Genomic DNA, 19,940 nt, shown 5'->3' with positions numbered 1-19,940 from the left:
CGAAACAAAAGAATCAAAATGGCTGAACTGGGCTTGGCTCGCTTAAGCGAAGTCCACTCGCTTAAGCGACCAGCTTACAGAGGCTTCTGGACCTCGCTCGCTTGGAGCTCGCTTAAGCGAACTGCGTCCAGAACCTACAGATGAGGCTCGCTTACAGCTCGCTTAAGCGAACTGTGTCCAGAAGGTTCTGGGCACGCTCGCTTAGAGCTCGCTGATGGCTCGCTTAAGCGAGGTCTCATCAGTTCAGTCTCCAACTTTCGGGTTTCAAACTCATTTCACCCAAAAATCCCAATTTTGAACATTCCGAACCCCAAAACTTAATCCCAAAGATGTTTATAGTTCATATATGCTTCAAAACACTTAAACATGCATACAACTTGCAATCACAACATCAATTCATCAAAATTCACCAATTCACCAAACTTTTACAACTTTCAACAACAACAACAATTCTCATCACCAATTTATCAAATCATGATACCCAATGCATCAATTCATCAACAACGCATGTTAAAACAACAACAACAACATTTGAACATGATTTCATCAACAATTCAACAACCACAACATTATTCATCATCAATTTCACCCAAAACCTATCATGTTCATATATACCCATTTTTAACATACAAATTCAACAACAACAACACAATTATCATTCAATTCATGTACATAATCATGTCAACAAAATTAAGCACGAAATTCTACAACCAAAATCAAATTAAGCACTTAACCACAATTATGCAAAGAATTAGGGTAGAAGTTAAACTACTAGATTAGGATTAAAGACTAACCCCCTTACCTTAATTCTTCACAATTAACGCTAAGACTTCACTTTAGCTCCCAAAGCTTGAATCTCTAGCTCCCTCTAGCCTCCTCTAGATCTCCTCTTCAAACCTTTATCTTCTCTCTATCTCTATCTCTTCTCAATTGTGAAAAATGTTGGTAAAAACCTATTCTCTCTACCAACTAGAGTTTATATAGGTTCTATCTAATTAGGCTCAACTCACAATGCCTTAATGGGCCTAACCCATTACTATTCTAACCCAATAGGTTACTTCTCACTTAACGGTAAAAATGTAATACTAACGGTCACTTACCTGTAAATAAATAATTACTACACTCTCTCTAGTAACTTAGTAAAATAACACTAATCTCACTAAGCACTAAAAATAATCCTCAACAAAATTACCCCTACTCTCAAAATGACCAAAATACCCCCAAGTCCAAAATGACTAAAATACCCTTCTAACACGAATTCTACAATTCCCGACCAAAAATACACACAGAGGCAAATAATCACATAAGAGCACATATAACACACATAAATAAATAATAAAATAAATCTAGCGAAAAATCGGGTTGTTACAAAATACATATCATATTTGTATATATCATATAATTTAATAATAGAAGAGCTGTGTATTTTCCAAGGGGTATAGCGATAGATGTAATTTAATGCAGTTCATGGTTCCCAACAAAATTTTTTTAATTTCAAATTGAAGAAGTGTTGGAAGGAAATACATAATTAGGGTTAGCACTTAACAATTAATGAAGATCATTTGGAGGGAATTTTCTAGGTTTAGTTGTTGCAAACCTAATAAGATTAAAGAGTAAGGGATAGTCGAGTTTGCATTGTAATTATGGTAGCCGAGTTTGCATTAGGGTATTCTGTTTGTAAACATATTAAATAAGTGTACAACAACTTGTCAAAAAAAAAAGTCTACAGAAACAATAAATATATACAATTATGTTTGTAAACGTATTAAATAAGTGTACAACAAGTTGTCAAAAAAAAGTCTACAAAATAAATAGATATATACAAACGATGACACAACATGATAGGAATGAAAAGCTAGGAGAAATATTAGGGATTGCTACATTTTATATGGAATTTATTAGGTTAAATTGTTGCTAACCTAATGCAGCATTTTAGAGGGAAATTATTAGGTTAAATTGCTGTATAAAATTAATAAATAAGGATTAGGGTAGCCTAGTTTGCATGAAAATTTAGGGTATTCTATTTGTAAACGTATTAAATAAGTGCACAAAATATTGTCAAAAAAAAGGCAACATGATAGGAATGAAATTGGTGCGATACATTTTTTTAGTATTAAATAAGTGTACAAAATATTGTCAAAAAAAAGGAATGAAATTGGTGCGATGAATTTTTTTAGTATTAAATAAGAGTACAAAATATTGTCAAAAAAAGGCATGAAATTGTGCGATGCATTTTTTTAGTATTAAATAAGTGTACAAAATATTGACAAAAAAAGGCAAGAGGATAAGAATGAAATTGGTTCAATGTATTTTTTTAGATGAAATTTGTTAGGTTAAATTACTGCTACCCTAATATAGCAAATTGGAGGAAAAAAATTAGGTTAAGTTGCTGCAGACTTAACAAAATTAATAAATAAAGATTTTTTAATCAAAATGTGTAAAATCGTAATTTTATTTTGAACGAGCATATATTCACAATTAAATTTTATTCCCTAATTTTATAGATATGTTTAGAACATCATAAAAACATTCATAAGTTGAACGAAAATTCAAAACAAAGTGGGAAACGACAATTCAATAATTTTTTATAGGTGAAAACTGAAAACCATAGTTGAGTTTTTTTAATTCTCCTTTTTTGAAACAATGCCGAGTCTTAATTTGGTAATTTGCTTCAATAAATTTTTAAATAAAATAAATAAAAAGTTGAACGCCGACGGAAAAAGAAGAACTTCCGTTCAGTAACCTTTACGAGTTTATAAACGTGTTAACAAAGACAAAAGCTTAACACAGACGAGAACACTTGTAGCATAAGCGCGATCACAATAAGTGCTTTTTTCCCCCGGAAACCAAAACGCGGTGGCAACAAACTTAACTTAACCCATTCAGACTTTAAACTCCAATTTTGACCTCTTCAAGGCGCGCCAAGAGGTGGCGCTGATGCGAGCGCGTATCTAACAATCGCCACCTCACAATTTCGATCTATAATCGATTATTCGATCTATAATCGCGTTTGTGTGTGAAAGGGAGAAAGAGAGATGTGGGTGTTTTACCTGATCTCGCTTCCTCTAACAACGGGAATGGTGCTTTTCACGTTGAGGTACTTCGCTGGTCCAGATGTTCCTAGATACGTGCTTTTCACCGTTGGATATACTTGGTTCTGTTCTCTTTCCATTATCATTCTCGTCCCTGCTGATATTTGGGCGGTACTGTTTCTCATTCTGATCTTCATCATTTCAATTTCAATTGTTTTCTTATATAATCTGTTGTAGTGTTACTTCTGTAGTTTTTTTAACTTAGTTAGTATATTAGGTTTAGGATATGATAGGATTGCGTATCATGGTGAGTTTGTCACGAATCTCGATGAGACAATCCACTGTGATTCTGACAAACTCACCATGACACTAGAAATGCTATCTAGAAGGTTATTGGTAGAAAAACAATGTTGAATTGCATAGAAAAATAAATGTTAGTTGAGCAACATAAAGTGATATGACCAATATACCTTAATGCATTAAGGTTTTGGATGAAGATGCGGTGTTAAAGTCACTTATGTGGTTGCTATTGACCCAATGTGGTGATCGTCAGGCTCCCTCATGACCCAATGACCTAAACTTTTGTAAGGGGCTTGTGTACATGGAGAAGTTGTGAATAGTTGGTTTTTAAATTAGAAACCAGGAGAAAGATTTATAACGTTGGAAAGGAATGATGTACTGTGTGGATTAGTGTCAAAACTCCAAAGTGTTGACAAAAAATATGCTGCCTCCTTATAATGGACCAGACAGCTTCATGCCTTTTTATTTTCTGGTTAAGCTTGTGTCAAATAAGTCAGGTTTTTAATTTGCTGCATTGCCTCTTCTTTCATATTAAGTTCAATTTGACTGTTATTGGGCTAATAATAAGTTTTGTTTTTCCTTCAAACAATACATTTTTTTCAACTTTATATCGTTATAAGGTGAAAATATTGTGGTTAGTTGAATAACTATACGTGCATTATTTCATTCAATAATGGTGTTTTATGAAACTTTCAGACAATAGCTTCTCACAATGAGAATGGAGGTATTTCTTTCTTTTGGAGCTGGTCATATTGGAGTACATTTTTGCTTACTTGGTACGCCAATTTCAAGTTTTTGTGATTTTATGTTTGCATGCCAATTCTGAGCTGCACATGTTTTTGATGATCCAAACTTCAGAGTTATTTGATCTAGTTTGATAGTTACTTTGCTTCCTCAATGCCCTAAACCCAAACATACCTTCAGAATCCTTGTTTTTAGTCGGTGGACTGCACACCTTGTTATGCATCTAATCTAATTTATAATCTGTAAGTCGTCAATCTGAAGTAACTCTTTAATGTAGATGAACAACAAATTTGAAACTTCAAATATATTAAATATTCAACTTCCTTATGAGTAAGTATGAATGCATGTTACAATATTTTTACTACAAAACAAACTTTGATCCACTCCAGAAGTAGTAATGAATAACACATGAGGTAGCTTCTATGTATATTTGTAAGTTTAGTTGATTCTGTCTATGCAACATATTGCTAATTTGTTTTATATGCTTGCCTAAATATTAATCATGATATGGCAAGGAAATATATAAGTTTTTACGGATCAAAGATGCAATTTCCTCATATTAAAATTATTTTCCTAAGCAGGGCTGTGGCACCCCTTATTCAAGGTTTTGAAGATGCTGGGGATTTTACTGTATCAGAAAGATTGAAGACTAGTGTGCATGTTAACTTGGTCTTCTATCTAATTGTGGGATCCATTGGTCTTTTCGGAATTATTCTTCTCATTATGATGCACAGGACCTGGTTTGTTCTCATCCTCCTAGCCTTACTTTTTGTAATCGTTGATTTTAGCTTATTTTAATATGATGTTAGCTCCAAGTTATTGCTTTTTAGAGTCTCTCGTCAAAATTGTTGTTTTCACTTTGTAACTTCCTACCGTATCCTCAATGGCACACGTGCAGACATGCTTTGTTATGACATTTAACTGCATACATTGTTACAATACGAGGGACTGATGTTCCAATAGTGTTGAGCCTCTTATCAGAAATGGAATAAATTGGAACATATTATTGGATATTTTAACGATGGAGAAGAATGTTTCCCCCAAATACCCTCGAGTTGGAAAGTAAGGCAAATTGTGGTATTGAATGGAACGAAATCGAATGCACTTCATCATGTTCCATTGAATTCTGTTCCAAACAATGGAACCTATTATTTTTTCATTCTATTCCTTTCCCTTGCATCAATCCAATCATAACTGTATGCATGTGTCTCAATTAAGTGTGAGAACTAGGCTCATGGGATAAATAAATCACAGATCTAAATTGCATATGTAAGTCACGACTCTTCATTCAATTGTTAGTGGCTTGTATGATTTGTCAAGTCAAGCACTCATAAATATCTGCTCATTTTTCAAATATTTGTCTATTTTTTGTCATGATTGACAAGTTAGCATGAAGTAGGACTTTTTCACTTGTCTTTATGTGTTTATTTTTCTATTTTAAATAGAGCCATACTTTTTATAGGAATGATTTCTAGTTGATTGATACTTTTGTAAGCAGGAGTGGGAGCCTTATGGGATTTGCCATGACTTGCTCAAATACTTTTGGACTTGTTACTGGTGCATTTCTTCTTGGTTTTGGTTTAAGTGAAATTCCTAAAAGCATCTGGAGAAATGCTGATTGGAGCACCCGCCAGAAAGTTCTTTCCCACAAAATTGCCCAAATGGCTGTCAAACTGGATGAAGCTCACCAAGAACTTTCCAATGCTATTGTTGTAAGTGATTCATTCAAGTTGAATGTAAAATATATTTTGCAATTTTACTGTTCAGAAGACATTGCTGTGAATTGATTTATAGAAAGTCTTTCTAGTGCACATAAAGTTTGGAAAATTTGTTGATTTTTTACTATGAAGCAATATAGAACCACCTGTTCTTGTTTATATGGCTTACTTTTATTAAAAAGAACCACCCTCTCTAATTTTCTTTGTCCAGTTGGCTTCATTTCAAGTTCTGTATACAATTGGAATTTTTATTTTTTGAAACTCATGCTGAGCAGAAAATATGCATTGTAGAGTATTGGTTTCCAGTGTCAGTGAGTGACATTTGCGCGTCCCCGTCAATTCTTCATTTCTTTGTCCTTTTGGGGAAATCATTGCTTTTGACCAGTGTATTGTTGGCGGTATAAGCAATGCAAATTGGATTTTGATCAACTTTTCTATATACGAAATATCTCAAATGCAATATTTTTTTTTTGTGCGGGTATCGTTATGATTTAAAATAAGAATTGCTTGCTTTTGAGTAACTCTATTTTTAAAGTGATGCTACAACCTGCCCCCCAACACCTACACGTAGTTTTTGGAGCTTAATGTTCGTTTATTTGAATTATATAGGTTGCCCAAGCAACTTCCAAGCAGATGTCCAAGCGGGATCCTTTGAGACCTTATATGAATGTTATTGACGATATGCTTACTCAAATGGTATTATTGAGCACTTAAGCTTACCTTATTTGATTGAGAATTTTGAAATAGAATCCGTATTTCTATCTTTGTTTAGACATAACTTTCAAATTTTCAGTTTAAAGAAGATCCTTCATTCAAACCACAAGGCGGGCAATTAGGGGAAAATGATATGGATTATGACACAGATGAGAAGTCAATGGCTAAACTAAGGCGTCATCTTCGGAATGCTCGTGAGGAGTATTATAGATACAAAAGGTAAGCATGTGATCAATTTAGTATCTAGTGGTATTATTTGATCTTGAATCCGTTACAACATTTATGCTAAATTCAGTTATATTTTTACACTGAGGAAAGCATTTATTAGATCGAGTTATTTATTTTTGCTCTGGATGTCAATGATAATGCCTAAACCATATGTGGTGATATGATATATATATATATATATATATATATATATATATATATATATATATATATATATATATATATGTCCTCGTGAGCTTAGCTCAGTTGGTTGGACAATGCATAAAAATATGCAAGGTCCGAGGTTCAAACCCCGGCCACTACCAAATATATATATATATATATATATATCGCAGCTTTATTGTTTGTTGTAGCTCTTACTTCTGTTCTGTCAAATCTTTACAACAAAGGCACCATAGATTTCCTTCAACGACAGTCAAAATTTATATGATATTGTTGCTTTTGCAGTGAGTATATAACTTATGTACTGGAAGCCCTTGAGTTGGAAGATACGATAAAGAATTATGAACGCCGCAAGTCAACTGGATGGTTTGCTCCTAATTTTGTTTTCTGTTTTGTTGGTTTAGGACGATACTTCAATATTCAATAAATTGTAGAATATATTGCAGTTTTATAACCCCCCACCTTACCCAAATTTTCATGCTATAATTTCAGGGAATATAATTCAAGCATCAGACCTGTTCGGACTGGCAAGTTGGGATCCTTATTTAATACTTTGGGTAATTACGAGAATTTATTATCAAACCCGTTTGTTGATTAGTTCACAGAATATTTCTTTGCTGCATCTGGAATTGCGTGATTATTATATATATATATATATATATATAGAGTCAGGATCCGTTGACACTAGGTGTAAGTGCATTAACTTACACCAAATCTGCACTGTCGGAACTAATTGATCCTAAGGCTCGTAATATCCCAACAAAACAAAAATTAAAAGAACAAATAGAGGATCACGCGATTAAATCAAGATAACCAATCTTCATTGTTTTCTCTGTTCACCTTTCTTCTCCGGTCGGCACTTTCGTTGTTTTTCAACTGATTGCTTTGAAATTTTGAAACTTACATTAATCTGGGGACCAATTGGTTTAATATTTTGGATCGTAAGAAATTAAGTATCCTTATCACAATTCATATTACATTGGATTTAGCCACTCAATAATTCTATATAAGTCATGGATCTTGATCGCAACTCGTTAATTTCTTCAAACTATGATTGTTCTTAAAATTATTGGGATCTTACACCTAATAAAGATCTAACAAAATAAATTGGGAATGGATTTTCAATATTGGATTATACCAAGGATCAAATATTGTTTCACAGAATCAAAATAATTGGATCTTCAACCTATCAATTTTACACTCCCCCTCGCAGCAGATGATGGAGGCCGTTTTTCCGATCTTAGACTTCAACAAGTTCAAGAAGCAGGAGAAATGTTCACTTGTGTGTCCTCTTTTGATATTCTGTGAGGTGTAATTATTAACCACAAGATTAATTCGTATGAGCGGTTGAGATTTGGTGCAAATCATTTTAACTTACACCTGGTGTCCACGGATCCTGACTCATATATATATATATATATATAGAGGACATATCAAGTGAGAGGGCTTTTTATTGTGAGAGGTGAGAGGGTTGAATCCTAGCCCTTGGATTAATCTTTATTGTGTTGTTTAGTTTTTAAAACCACATTGTATAATCAACTCACCCCCTCGTTTCTTCTTTTCTTTCACATGCGAATTTTCCAGAAATTGGGCAAGAATCACATGGAAAAACAGCTTTAGATATATTTCGTTCACTTCTTTTCTTTCCCCTGATGCAAATTTGATGTATCAATTCTAACTTTTAATAAATAAATAAATAGATTCACAACTTTAGAATCACACGGAAAAGAAATTGGGATAATTTTTTTTTCCTCATACTGGTCATCTTTTAATTAGAAATTCATTAAGCATTAATCATCAAATTGAAACCCAAGGGTAGATCCTCATGAACCCAAAAACATAAAAATGGAACTTTGTAAGAGGCTCCATGGAAGAAGGTACAAAAAGGGTGTAGTTGCTTTGGTGGTGATTATGAAGTGAATGAAAGTTAATTTAAGTGAGAAGATAGAAGAATCGATGGATGACATGAACAACAAAGTTGGAGATTTTAGGGTAGTTGAATCGATGAGGAAGGAGAGAATTGGGGAAAGGCAGATCTGGAATATGAGAAGGGAAGGAGGAATAATCATTTTAAATCCCAAATAAAATTCAGTAAATTTTTTTCATGATGTTGAATTGGATCTCCAAACTATACATTTGGCCAGTGATCAAATTGTTGTGAGGTGTGAAGTAAGGGAAAAGTCGAAACTGGAATGGGGAGCAAAAGGGGAATGAATAATCCCACGTACAGAAAAATAAGAGACCACATAAAAATTTGAACCATTAAGATTGATCTAAGGGTTATGGTTGAACCCTCTCACCTCTCACAATAAAGCTCCTCTCACTTGATATGCCCTCATATATATATATATATATATATATATATATATATATATATATATATATATATATATATATATATATATATATATATATATATATATATATATATAAAGCTCTTTTGATTAGATTTTTGTGATGGCCCGTGAACATTATCTCTTCTGTGAAGTAGATATTAACAAACAAAAAGAAATGCTCCATATCTAACTTCTCATGCATTTACTATTGTGAATGAGACCTCTTTAAAAATTCCTATTCTATTGAATATTGATCTCTATTAGCAAAAAAAATAAAAATTATTGATCTCTTTTTACATATTTTTATTTTGTTGTACATGATTGCAACATTGCATAGGAGCAAAATAAATTTACCTCCTTCGGTTTTGATATGAGAGAATTTGAATATGGTATTGACAAACCTAGTGAGAAGTCAATATATTTGCTCATACATACTTTTGTTTTTGGCATAAAAGTTTCTTGAGTTTTATCTCACTTTTGTCTTGTCTTTCTCAAATAAGGTTTCTTGGTATATGTTATGTTGCACTATTTAAACATTCAGGGATAACTCCTCATTTTTCTGTCTTTCGAATAAGAAATATTTTGGTTAGAGGCATTGAAATTGTGGGTTCTTATTAATGGTTATTATTTGCAGAATTCTTTTGGAAATGCGTTTTAAGGAAACAAGTTGAGAAAGGCATGGCTGTTTTACTTGGTATCATGTCTGTTGCAATTCTTTTAGCAGAGGCTACTCTACTGCCTAGCATTGATCTATCGCTTTTCTCCATTCTTATAAAATCCGTTCGAACACAGGAGCTACTTGTGCAGGTAGACTGATTCTGTTAGAGAATTTTTTATATGTTGGACATTTAGATGCTATAAGTATGCTTTTAAAATGTGCTTCTCCATTCTTATAAAATTTGTGTTCATCAGATTTTAGATAAAAAGAGGAGAGAAATAATAAGAACTTTGAACATTATTGATATTAACTTGATACAAAAGACTAAACATCAACCCCTATTTATAGGGATACAAGGCCCCTCCTAATCCTAAGTAAATTGGAAAGTTATGAAGAAAGTCATAATAATAACTAAGTAATTTAGAAGTTAATATTAGGATATAAATAAACTAAGATATTCTAACATAATATCAAGATATTGGGAAAAATTATCTTATGTTCTAACAGAAATATTTTGTAAATCATACAACGTATTAAACAAAATTGAAGTCTATCCTATCCGATATACTCCCTCCGTCCCAAAATATAAGCAAAAATTGGTCAACGAAAGTTAATGTATTTGGTATAAATTTTTAACCAAATACATTAACTTTTGTTGACCAATTTTTGCTTATATTTTGGGACGGGAGTACACTTCTTTGTGATTAGATGGGCTTTGTTAGTGTTTTGGTCAGCATCACATGTGATTTTCTTCTAAAATAGGTGTATCTTTGTCTCTCTTTTTATGAAATAAGCTTACTTCCCTTTTGGCTTAGGGATGTACGTAATGCAAACAAATTACTAATGGAATCTCACATCTGTCTTTGCTTCAATAAACTGCTTTTGATTCTACGTTGCTACTTTTGATTTGAAATGAAGGCAAACTTCTTTTTGAATCTCATGTCAATGTTGTACTCAACTGTTTTACTAACATCAAATATGTATTCACTTCAATTTAGAGTTCAGTGTCCCTGTATTGTAAAATACAACAATCTATATTTTGTAATGTGAATCATGTACTGTGGTATACTTTTTTGTTCACACTCTGATCTTTGTAAGATTGTATGAAATCACTTACCTTCATTTTCTTGTACAGGCATTTGCTTTTGTTCCACTAATGTACATGTGCATCTGTACATACTACTCTTTGTTCAAAATCGGAATGTTGATGTTTTACTCACTAACGCCCAGACAAACCAGCTCAGTTAACTTACTTATGATATGCTCGTATGTTTTCTTCATTTGATATTTCCACCACTCATATTTGTTTGTTGTTCACCTATGCTGTCAAATGAATACCAATTATATTTATATCCTATTTTTTCCCAGGATGGTTGCCCGTTATGCACCCCCTATATCATACAACTTCCTCAATCTCATTCGCCTCGGTCCTAATAAAGAAACTATATTTGAAAAGGTATTCCTATGACTCTTTTGATTCGTCAATTCCATTTTAAATATTATTTTTCTTGTCTAATCCAACAAAACTGTCGACGGATGTGATTCCATGTATTACTGTCTGCTGTGATATTTCCTTGTGCTTATCTTTTTGGCATAAACATCAAATTACTTTCTAATTATCCAAACCATTAAAGAGGGATTTAGATTTAATATGGTGTATCATTCAACTTGATTCATATAGGATATTTTGATGCCGTTTCATTTCATCTATTTTGCCAACCTTGCCTAGTGTGCTTTCTTCAAAAATTGTTTGGCACAACTTCTCTGAAGGAGTAGAAAAGTCCGCAATAAGCTGGGCCAAACACTCCCATAATGCACTCAACTATTTCTTCATTAAATTTATGGACGAAAATTTATTTCCTTCTGTCTATTTTGATTTTTGTCCAACATAAGATAACCTATATTTCTTAGTTTTGTTGTCTTCATGTGTTTGCAGTTTTGTTGACTTCTATTTAGTTTTACACGTCTTTTCTATATTTGTTTCATGACAACTTCATTCATTTGTGCCTGACTTAGTTAGCAACTACTAAATTATCTAAACTTTTTCCCCGTAACATTTTTGCTCCTTTCCTTCACTTTTTTAATCCAGTGCACAATTTATCTATGATTGCAGCGAATGGGGAACATTGACAACGCCGTCCCTTTATTTGGGGACAGGTTTAACAAAATTTATCCGCTTATTATGGTTACATACACCGTTTTGGTTGCAAGCAACTTCTTTGACAAAGTATTTAATTTTCTGGGGAGCTGGAAAAGATATATTTTCAAAACTGAAGCAGAGGATATGGATGGTTTGGATCCATCCGGACTAATTATTTTACAAAAAGGTATCAACTGAAAATTCCCATTGTTGTTAAAACTTTAGTTCAAGTTGGTAAATGACAATTCTTATGTGAGTTATTGAATACTGACTTTGCAATACTTATGCTTGATTGGTTCTGTTTTATTTGTAGAGCGGTCTTGGCTTGAACAAGGGCGCAAAATCGGGGAAGAGCAGGTTGTTCCACTTGCTAGGAATTTCAACGGACTTGATATTGAATCGGGTAACAACTATGTGGTATGTAGACATTCCTTCACAAAATTGGAAGTAATTTGACCTAATGGATTCTTTAGCTGCAGTGTATGACATTTGGAACTACTATTTTCTTTTGGTACTATACTTTTTACTTATCTTAGACCTTGTATTTCTTCAGGAGAGGAACGGTGTTGAAATGAAGACAACTTCCGATTTAATTACTGAAGAAGAAAACGGAGGTATATCCAAAACTATGGATGAAGAGACAAGGAGATATGGCTCAAGTAGAGAAGCCATAAGCAGCAAGTACGCTGCAATTAGAGGGCAGGGTGGGTCATTATCTAAATTGAAGACAGAAGAGAAAAATGTATCCTCTTATTCTGCGCTTGATGAAGGCAGTAGTAATTCTAGAAATTCAGCTGGAGCACCATCTTCGGGTTTGGCTTCGACATGGCAAACAATGAAGACAGGCTTTCAGAGTTTCAAGTCCAACATAGGGGCCAAAAAGTTTTTACCCCTACGGCAAACACAGGAAAATACGGTCTCTCGTGGGTCCTCGTCTGAGTCACTTGATGAGATATTTCAAAGACTTAAACAGCCATCTTTGAACCAAGTTACTTACAATGACGAGGATTAAGATGGAAGCCGGTGCTTGTAGTCCTTTTTGATGATATTCATCATTTGGCAAGAGCATACAGGTGTAAAGTGTTATTGGATTGACAATGCAGATCCAAATTATCTTGTACAGTGATGGGAAAATTTTAAATGTTAGAAAAACAATGCTTGATCACCCATTGCAGCCTAAAGATGAAAAGATAGGCTACTACAGGAACTCGTATACATTACAAATCAATGTCACATAAAAGCTAGCTGATCCTTAGAAGTTAGAATCAATACTTAAAATTGACCTTTCCGCCGACTCTATGGGAACATGGTTCCATATAGCGTAGTTTTTCTTTCTTTTGTTTTGTTGTTATACCATATAGCTGCTTTAGCTTTGTAACAAAATAAAAAAAAAATAAAAAAAATAAAAACAATGTTTTGCCTGGCTTGGATTCATATATTCATTTTAAACGTTACTTTTCACCATGTGATCGCTGCTCAAAAACCTTTAATAAATTTGTGGTATATTATTAATTAAGAAGTTAGAAGTAACCAAAAAAAAAATTAAGAAGTTAGAAGTATATTTTTAGACAACATAAAATTAAATTAATATTTGCTTAAGTCGTGTAATTCCGAACTTGTTGGGCTGGAAAGCGTTTTCCCTGAAATTCCACTCATGATTTTATTCATATTTCATTCTGACTATGGGATGCCCCTCTTGTTCATTTTTTAATACTGTAGACATAAAGAATGAAAATAAAATATTTGGGCAGCCATTTTCTTATGTCAGAATCAGGGCCGTCCCTGAGAATTCGGAGGCTCGGCTCAGGGAATGAAAAGAGGCCAGTGATAAAATCAAAAGTATTTTTTTTAAAAGAGCAATAGATAATATAAAACGAGTTTAGGCGAATACCTTCAAAAAGAGTCTTCATTCGCACCAAAAAGAGACTTCCTACGTGTATTTACTGAAGCAAATTCATCAATCAACTCTTCGTATTGTATATTTGGTGAGGTTAGACATGTAAGATTATTAAGAGGTCAATTTGGTGATAATTATCTAGAGTAGATAATGTGGCAAAACTAATGCTTCTAGAGTAGAAAAACTATGAACTTCCTAATGGACAAGTTATCATAATTGGGGCTGAGAGGTTCCGTTGCCTAGAAGTCTTTTTCCAGCCATCTATGATTGGAATGGAAGTTGCTGGAATGGAGATATTAAGGGGGCCTAAAAAGCAATACTATTTTTTTATTGGAGATACCATTACTACTGGGTATAAAAAAAATTGAGGCCCATCCTTGAGGGAGGCCCAGCTCGTTTGAGCTGTTTGCACCCCCTCAGGGACGCCCCTGGTCAGAATACAGAAGAATTAAGATCTGCTAAAAATTCTTCTTTCAAAAAAAAGATCTGCTAAAAATTCTTTACGAAATAGAACACATGGAAAACTGAAAGAATGCAAAATTTTGCCATTTATGTTGATCGAATACAATAATAACACTAACATCGTATAATTGACAATTGAAATGTAAAGAGAAACTGAAATTTCTGATACGATCCACAACAGAAACCTCACTCAAATTATGATACAACTGCATATATAATATCTAACAAATCATGTCCACCTTCAAGTCCTAGAATTCACTACAGATTCCTCTGTATCCCTTTTCCTCAATTTGAGTACCTTGGACCAAAAGCCATCTTTCTTTCTTCCTCTACCTCCACCAACATCCCTCTCCCTGACTCGGTTCCTCGAAACAACGGCAAGCGACTTGCTCTTCTTCAAGTTCAACGCATGATTAAAGCTTGTCATACAAGAAGCAGAACCGGTCGCTTGTGAAGCATTCCTGCGAAAGTGTCTACTACGATGAGCTGAAGACCCATGATTTGTTGAGGCATCATCAATAGGTTGAGGAGAAGCAGGAGAAGAAGGAGAACAATAGTAGAGAGAATCAATAGGGTTCTTGGTGTATAGATTTGAGAGTTTGTCTCTTAAACAAGAGGAACAAACACCTGGTAATTGTTTATCATTTGGATGTTCTTTGCACCTTACTCTTGTTGCTTCTAATTCGCACCACTTCATCTGATTCATTATTGCTAACTTTTTTTGATTTGATACGTAAATCCTCGTGTGTATTGTTTATTTATACAAACATTGGTCAAAGGAAATAATGTGTTGAAAACTTGAAATGCAATAATAATACAAAGGACGATGACCTCGAAGGTTCCTGTTTTTCTAATATTGCTGCGTTTAATATCATTAAACTAAATGATTTTTTTATTATTATTCCCTTCAGGATATGAAAAACGTATTAACAATTATTAATGAATATAAGAACGAGATTATTGTGTTACGTCTGCGTTCAATGTAATTCATCTACTTGATTTTGTTTTTTAAAAGATAATCTCTAACGAAATCTGTAATTGAAAGTGACATGCAAACAAACCCATGCAATTTTATTTTTTAATTAATCAAACCCATGAAAATTTAGTAGGAGTAGCGTTTTGCATGATAATTTTTTTTTTTTTGGTCAAACATGATAATTAAATAGAAGTAATAATATGATTATGTTTGTACCAAAAAAATAAAAATAATAATATGATTATGTTTTTGCTTATATGTTTGAAGATTTTTTCGCCCTCGATAAGAAGAACAAGTTTTCTCCTTTTTTGTTACAAAAAAATTATGTGTATGACTATTTTTTTTTTTTTTTGACAAATTATGTGTATGACTATGTAAGTTCAATAACGTGTATGTATGTATTATTATTATAGAGAATGGAATGGAACAATGGTCTTTAAATATTCTTTAGGCTTAAATATGGTATTGGTCCCTACAAAATAGGTCAGTTTTGGTTTTAGTCCCTGCAAATTTTTTTTATAGTTTTTGGTCCCTGCAAAAATTTTTATTTTTGGAAATAGTCCCTGACCCCATTTATGTGATGATTTGTCACTTTTATAAATTAAAAAATAATTATTGTATCTGTTTTATTATTATTTTTTAATTAAAAAATAATTATTGTTATATAAATTATAAAAAATAATATTCTTTTTATTAAGTAAGCACATATGCCACATATGCACAAAAGTGACAAATCATCACATAATTGGGTTCAGGGACTATTTTCAAAAACAAAAATTTTTGCAGGGACCAAAAACTATAAAAAAAAAATTTGCAGGGACTAAAACCAAAACTGGCCTATTTTTGCAGGGACCAAAAACTATAAAAAAAATTTGCAGGGACTAAAACCAAAACTGGCCTATTTTTGCAGGGACCAAAAACCATAAAAAAAATTTGCAGGGACTAAAACCAAAACTGACCTATTTTACAGGGACCAATACAATATTTTAGCCTATTCTTTATGCTTAATTTTATTATAAATAGCGCTAACTATTTTTAAAAAAAAAGGAAATTTAAAAAAAAAAAAAAAAAAACAGAGACAAAGTAAGAAGAAAACGCTCGTGAAATGTTCATGCCTAAATATTGGCAATTGCATGATCTTTTACTATCTTTGTACTGCACTTGTTTTTTTATTTTATTTTTTTGAAGGATCTTTGTACATCTATTTTATCGGGATATATAGCATATCCCCCTTTTTTTTTATTGTCTTTTGAAAAGAAAAACACGCACATGATATATATTTTGTAGTTTTTTTGAATGGATAAGATAAGATACTTGAGTAATTTAGTTATTGAAATATTGAAAGTTTAGATCTATGAATGAGAGGCAGTCTCAATTCCTTCTTGCTCAATAACTTATCAAAGATGTCTTCTATTACAACCACATGCATCAAGAAAATTTCCCTTCACGTTTTTCTTTCTCTCTTTTTACATTGTCCCGACAATTTTTTTGGTTTCTCTTTATCTCTTGAACATTCAAATTCTCCACCAAAAGATGAATCTTTACTTGTATGATATTGTCTTTAAATTGTAAGTTTGTTGATAATTATTTTTAGCACTTAGTTGAGATTGAAAACTAACTCTAGAGAAATCGCAACATGTATAAATATAGGATCATAGCCTTGTAATAATTAGATTCGTGAATGTATTAAATTGTATGGTTCATGTATATAAGACACGGTCCCTGTGAGCTTAGCTTGGTAAGAGATAATGCATATTATATGCAAGGGCTGAGGTTCGAACCCCAGACACTCCACTTATTCACATTTAAGGTGAATTTCTCTAACCGCTAAGCTACTTGACAAAAAAAAAAAAAACTAAAGAAGGCAGGGGACGGAGGCCCATGCTCCTGAGGAACAGATCAAAGGAGAATGAGCATGCCTCAATTCAAAAATTCACATTTAAGGTGAATTTCTCTAACCGCTAGGCTACTTGACCAAAAAAAAAAAAAACTAAAGAAGGCAGGGGACGGAGGCCCATGCTCTTGAGGAACAGATCAAAGGACATGAGCATGCCTCAATTCAGATATTAAGAGGAATTTCAATAACTCAGTTTAGCCACACAAATAACAAAAACAAAATATATCTTAACCCTAGCATCATTCGCATACACTTCTTATTTTAAGCAATTTTCTTTTCATAAGTTTTGTACATCAAGTTTTATTTGCAACTATATATGTGTGATTTTGTTTTCTTGTGAAAAGAATGATAAAATACAACAATGGATAATATATGCTTCACCCTCACTTAAGGGGTGCTACAATTTCCTGGTGTCTCTTGGATGGTTCCCAGAGCACCTGGATGATTGAAACCACATGAAACTTGCAATGTTTTCACGTATTCTGCAAAGCAAACTCTTGAGGGATTTATACACTCCACATCACTTTCCATGACCCTGAGTTGAAAGCGTAAGTTTAATTTATTGTACTGCAGTGCAGGAAATTGTATACTTCGCAAAATCAAAGGCAGGAAACTAATCAAATTGATTTAGGTGATGCACCTAGCCCACTAATCAAACTGACCACGCTACTAGGAAAATGTGACTCCTAAATTAATACTGTATGAAGAAAGTTTCCAAGTGTATGGGTGGGCGTTTTTATTTGAAAAAACGTGATTAATTCTAAAATGCCTTACTATAAATAATTTTTTTGATTCTCCTGTCAGAGGACTTGTCCTTGTTGTGGAATGCAGATGAGATAGTTCACGTGCTTTGTGATTATATGCAGGCATCTTGGGATATGGACTAGACTTGTGCCTCAAGATTTGATAACTAATTTATTTTACTTTTTTGAGTGTAGGGAATTGGTTTTCAAAAACCTTAGTAAAAGATAGAAGGAATGGAGTTTTTGATTCTAGGTGGTCGACAACATTCATGATTACCTGCTGGCATCTGAGGACTTGAAGAAACAAAAGCTAATTTTGAAGAATGATTCCAAAGACCAGATAATCCAACTTATGTACTACAAAATTAGATCAGGGCCATTGAAGAAGTCTCTTAAGATCTTTTGCAAAACAATCCACAGCATAAGGAAATTGTGTGTCTTGGCTCGAAGAGAGCTTTGAATGGTTGGATTAAACTCAATTGTGATGGAACGTGTAAAGGTAATGGGGAGCCTTTTGGGTGTGGTGACTTTTTTTCATCTTTTGATGGAAGATGGATTAAGAGTTTTAGTCGCAAAATTGGAACTTGTGATGCTCTGCCTGTTGAGATGTAAGGTCTTTATCTAGGGTTTGATATGGCTGGAGTGGGGGTTTTCTCACCTGGTTGTTTAGAATGACTCGAAGGTGCTTATTGATATGATTACCAACAATTGTAAGATAAATGGAACTATCTCTTCTTTGGTTCAAAACATTCAGGAGATCCTTCAGCGGAGTTATCCACACTTGGTGTGAAGGCAACAAATGTGTTGTAACAAATTAGATTCTTGGAATCTGTATGTTTTGGAGTCTCTCCCTAGTAAACTTCATTATCCATATTTGATGATATTTTCGGAGCTTGTATGCTTAGGAATTTGTGTGAAGCTTAGTTTTTTTCTTTTGAGTCTCAAACCCTCTTTTGTACCCAAAAAAGAAATTAATACTAAAAAATATACTCTTTTTGTGTTTATTTTGTCCTTTCTTTTTTCCTTCCATCCTCCTCGTGTTTATTTTGTCCTTTCTTATTAATAAAAAAAAATACATCAAATTCATGTTTAAGTTTGATGGTTGTTCGAGTCTAGTAGTGTTGGAAGTAACAAGCTAAGGGTGTGTTTGTTTTAGAAGAGAAGTTGTGAAGAGAGAAATAGGTGAGAGATGTAACGCCCGTCTTAATTATTTAATTAATTCAATGAAGTTTAGAATATATTTATAAATATATGCTTATATGATTCATGATCTAAGTGATTTACATGATTTATATATGTGAATTATATGATTTATGAAGTTGAGTGGTTTATATGATTTATAAATAAATTATGTGAAGTATATGATTTTGTGAAGTTATTATGTTGGTGTGACTTATTTTATTATTAAATAAAATAAGATATGAAAAGTAAAATAAAAATATTAAAAATGGGGCTGTTTGGTGATAAGAGTAAGTTTAGAGGTGAGTAGAGTAATAAGGAGAAATAAATATAACAACATAAGTTAGAAAACGTTTTTACGTAACACTTTTGGAGAGAAGGGAGAAAAGTCAGAAAGAGGAGAACAAGGGAGAGAGAGCTGCGATTCTGCCAATACCAGGTAAGGGTGAGACTAACTTTCAATATTATTAAGGGTATGATTCTGAAAAATGAATTTAGCATGATTAGGTTGAGGTTTGGTGAGAATTGAGAATTAGGGTTATTGACCAATTTGAGGATTGAACCATGAAAAGATATTAGATTGATGCAAAATTAGTGTACAGACCTTAGATATTACCTAGGGTGTTAATTAGATGCTAATTGGATGAAAGAACCATGAGGTTAGATGAAAAGTTGTGATTTTTAGGTTTCTGGCCGTACTGACATTCATCGCTCGCAACTGCGAGCAGAAACACTCGCAACTGCGAGCTGCAAC

The 19,940-nt window shown here is 33.1% G+C and overlaps 2 protein-coding genes across 2 annotated transcripts; one reads left to right on the top strand and one right to left on the bottom strand.

Annotated features, from left to right (window-relative positions):
- The first annotated feature begins 2,783 nt into the window (after positions 1 to 2,783).
- Positions 2,784 to 13,466, top strand: LOC146941007 (LMBR1-like membrane protein). Its single transcript, XM_085754798.1, has 14 exons — positions 2,784 to 3,203; positions 4,029 to 4,108; positions 4,658 to 4,816; positions 5,575 to 5,788; positions 6,404 to 6,490; positions 6,588 to 6,727; positions 7,184 to 7,264; positions 7,391 to 7,455; positions 9,869 to 10,041; positions 11,028 to 11,158; positions 11,261 to 11,348; positions 12,006 to 12,219; positions 12,346 to 12,449; positions 12,586 to 13,466. Exons 1-14 carry the CDS (start codon positions 3,036 to 3,038, stop codon positions 13,042 to 13,044), a joined length of 2,163 nt encoding a protein of 720 aa, XP_085610924.1. The 5' UTR covers positions 2,784 to 3,035; the 3' UTR covers positions 13,045 to 13,466.
- Positions 13,467 to 14,454: 988 nt separating this feature from the next.
- LOC146941006 (uncharacterized) lies at positions 14,455 to 15,148 on the bottom strand. Its single transcript, XM_085754799.1, has one exon. It carries the CDS (start codon positions 15,095 to 15,097, stop codon positions 14,633 to 14,635), a length of 465 nt encoding a protein of 154 aa, XP_085610925.1. The 5' UTR covers positions 15,098 to 15,148; the 3' UTR covers positions 14,455 to 14,632.
- Positions 15,149 to 19,940: the final 4,792 nt, after the last annotated feature.

The sequence above is a fragment of the Medicago sativa genome, chromosome 3, assembly GCF_051527215.1.
Source record: "Medicago sativa cultivar Bolivia chromosome 3, Bolivia_mono, whole genome shotgun sequence".
Taxonomy (NCBI): Eukaryota; Viridiplantae; Streptophyta; class Magnoliopsida; order Fabales; family Fabaceae; genus Medicago; species Medicago sativa.
Note: the sequence above shows the minus strand (reverse complement) of the source record. Positions and strands in the feature narration are given on the sequence as shown.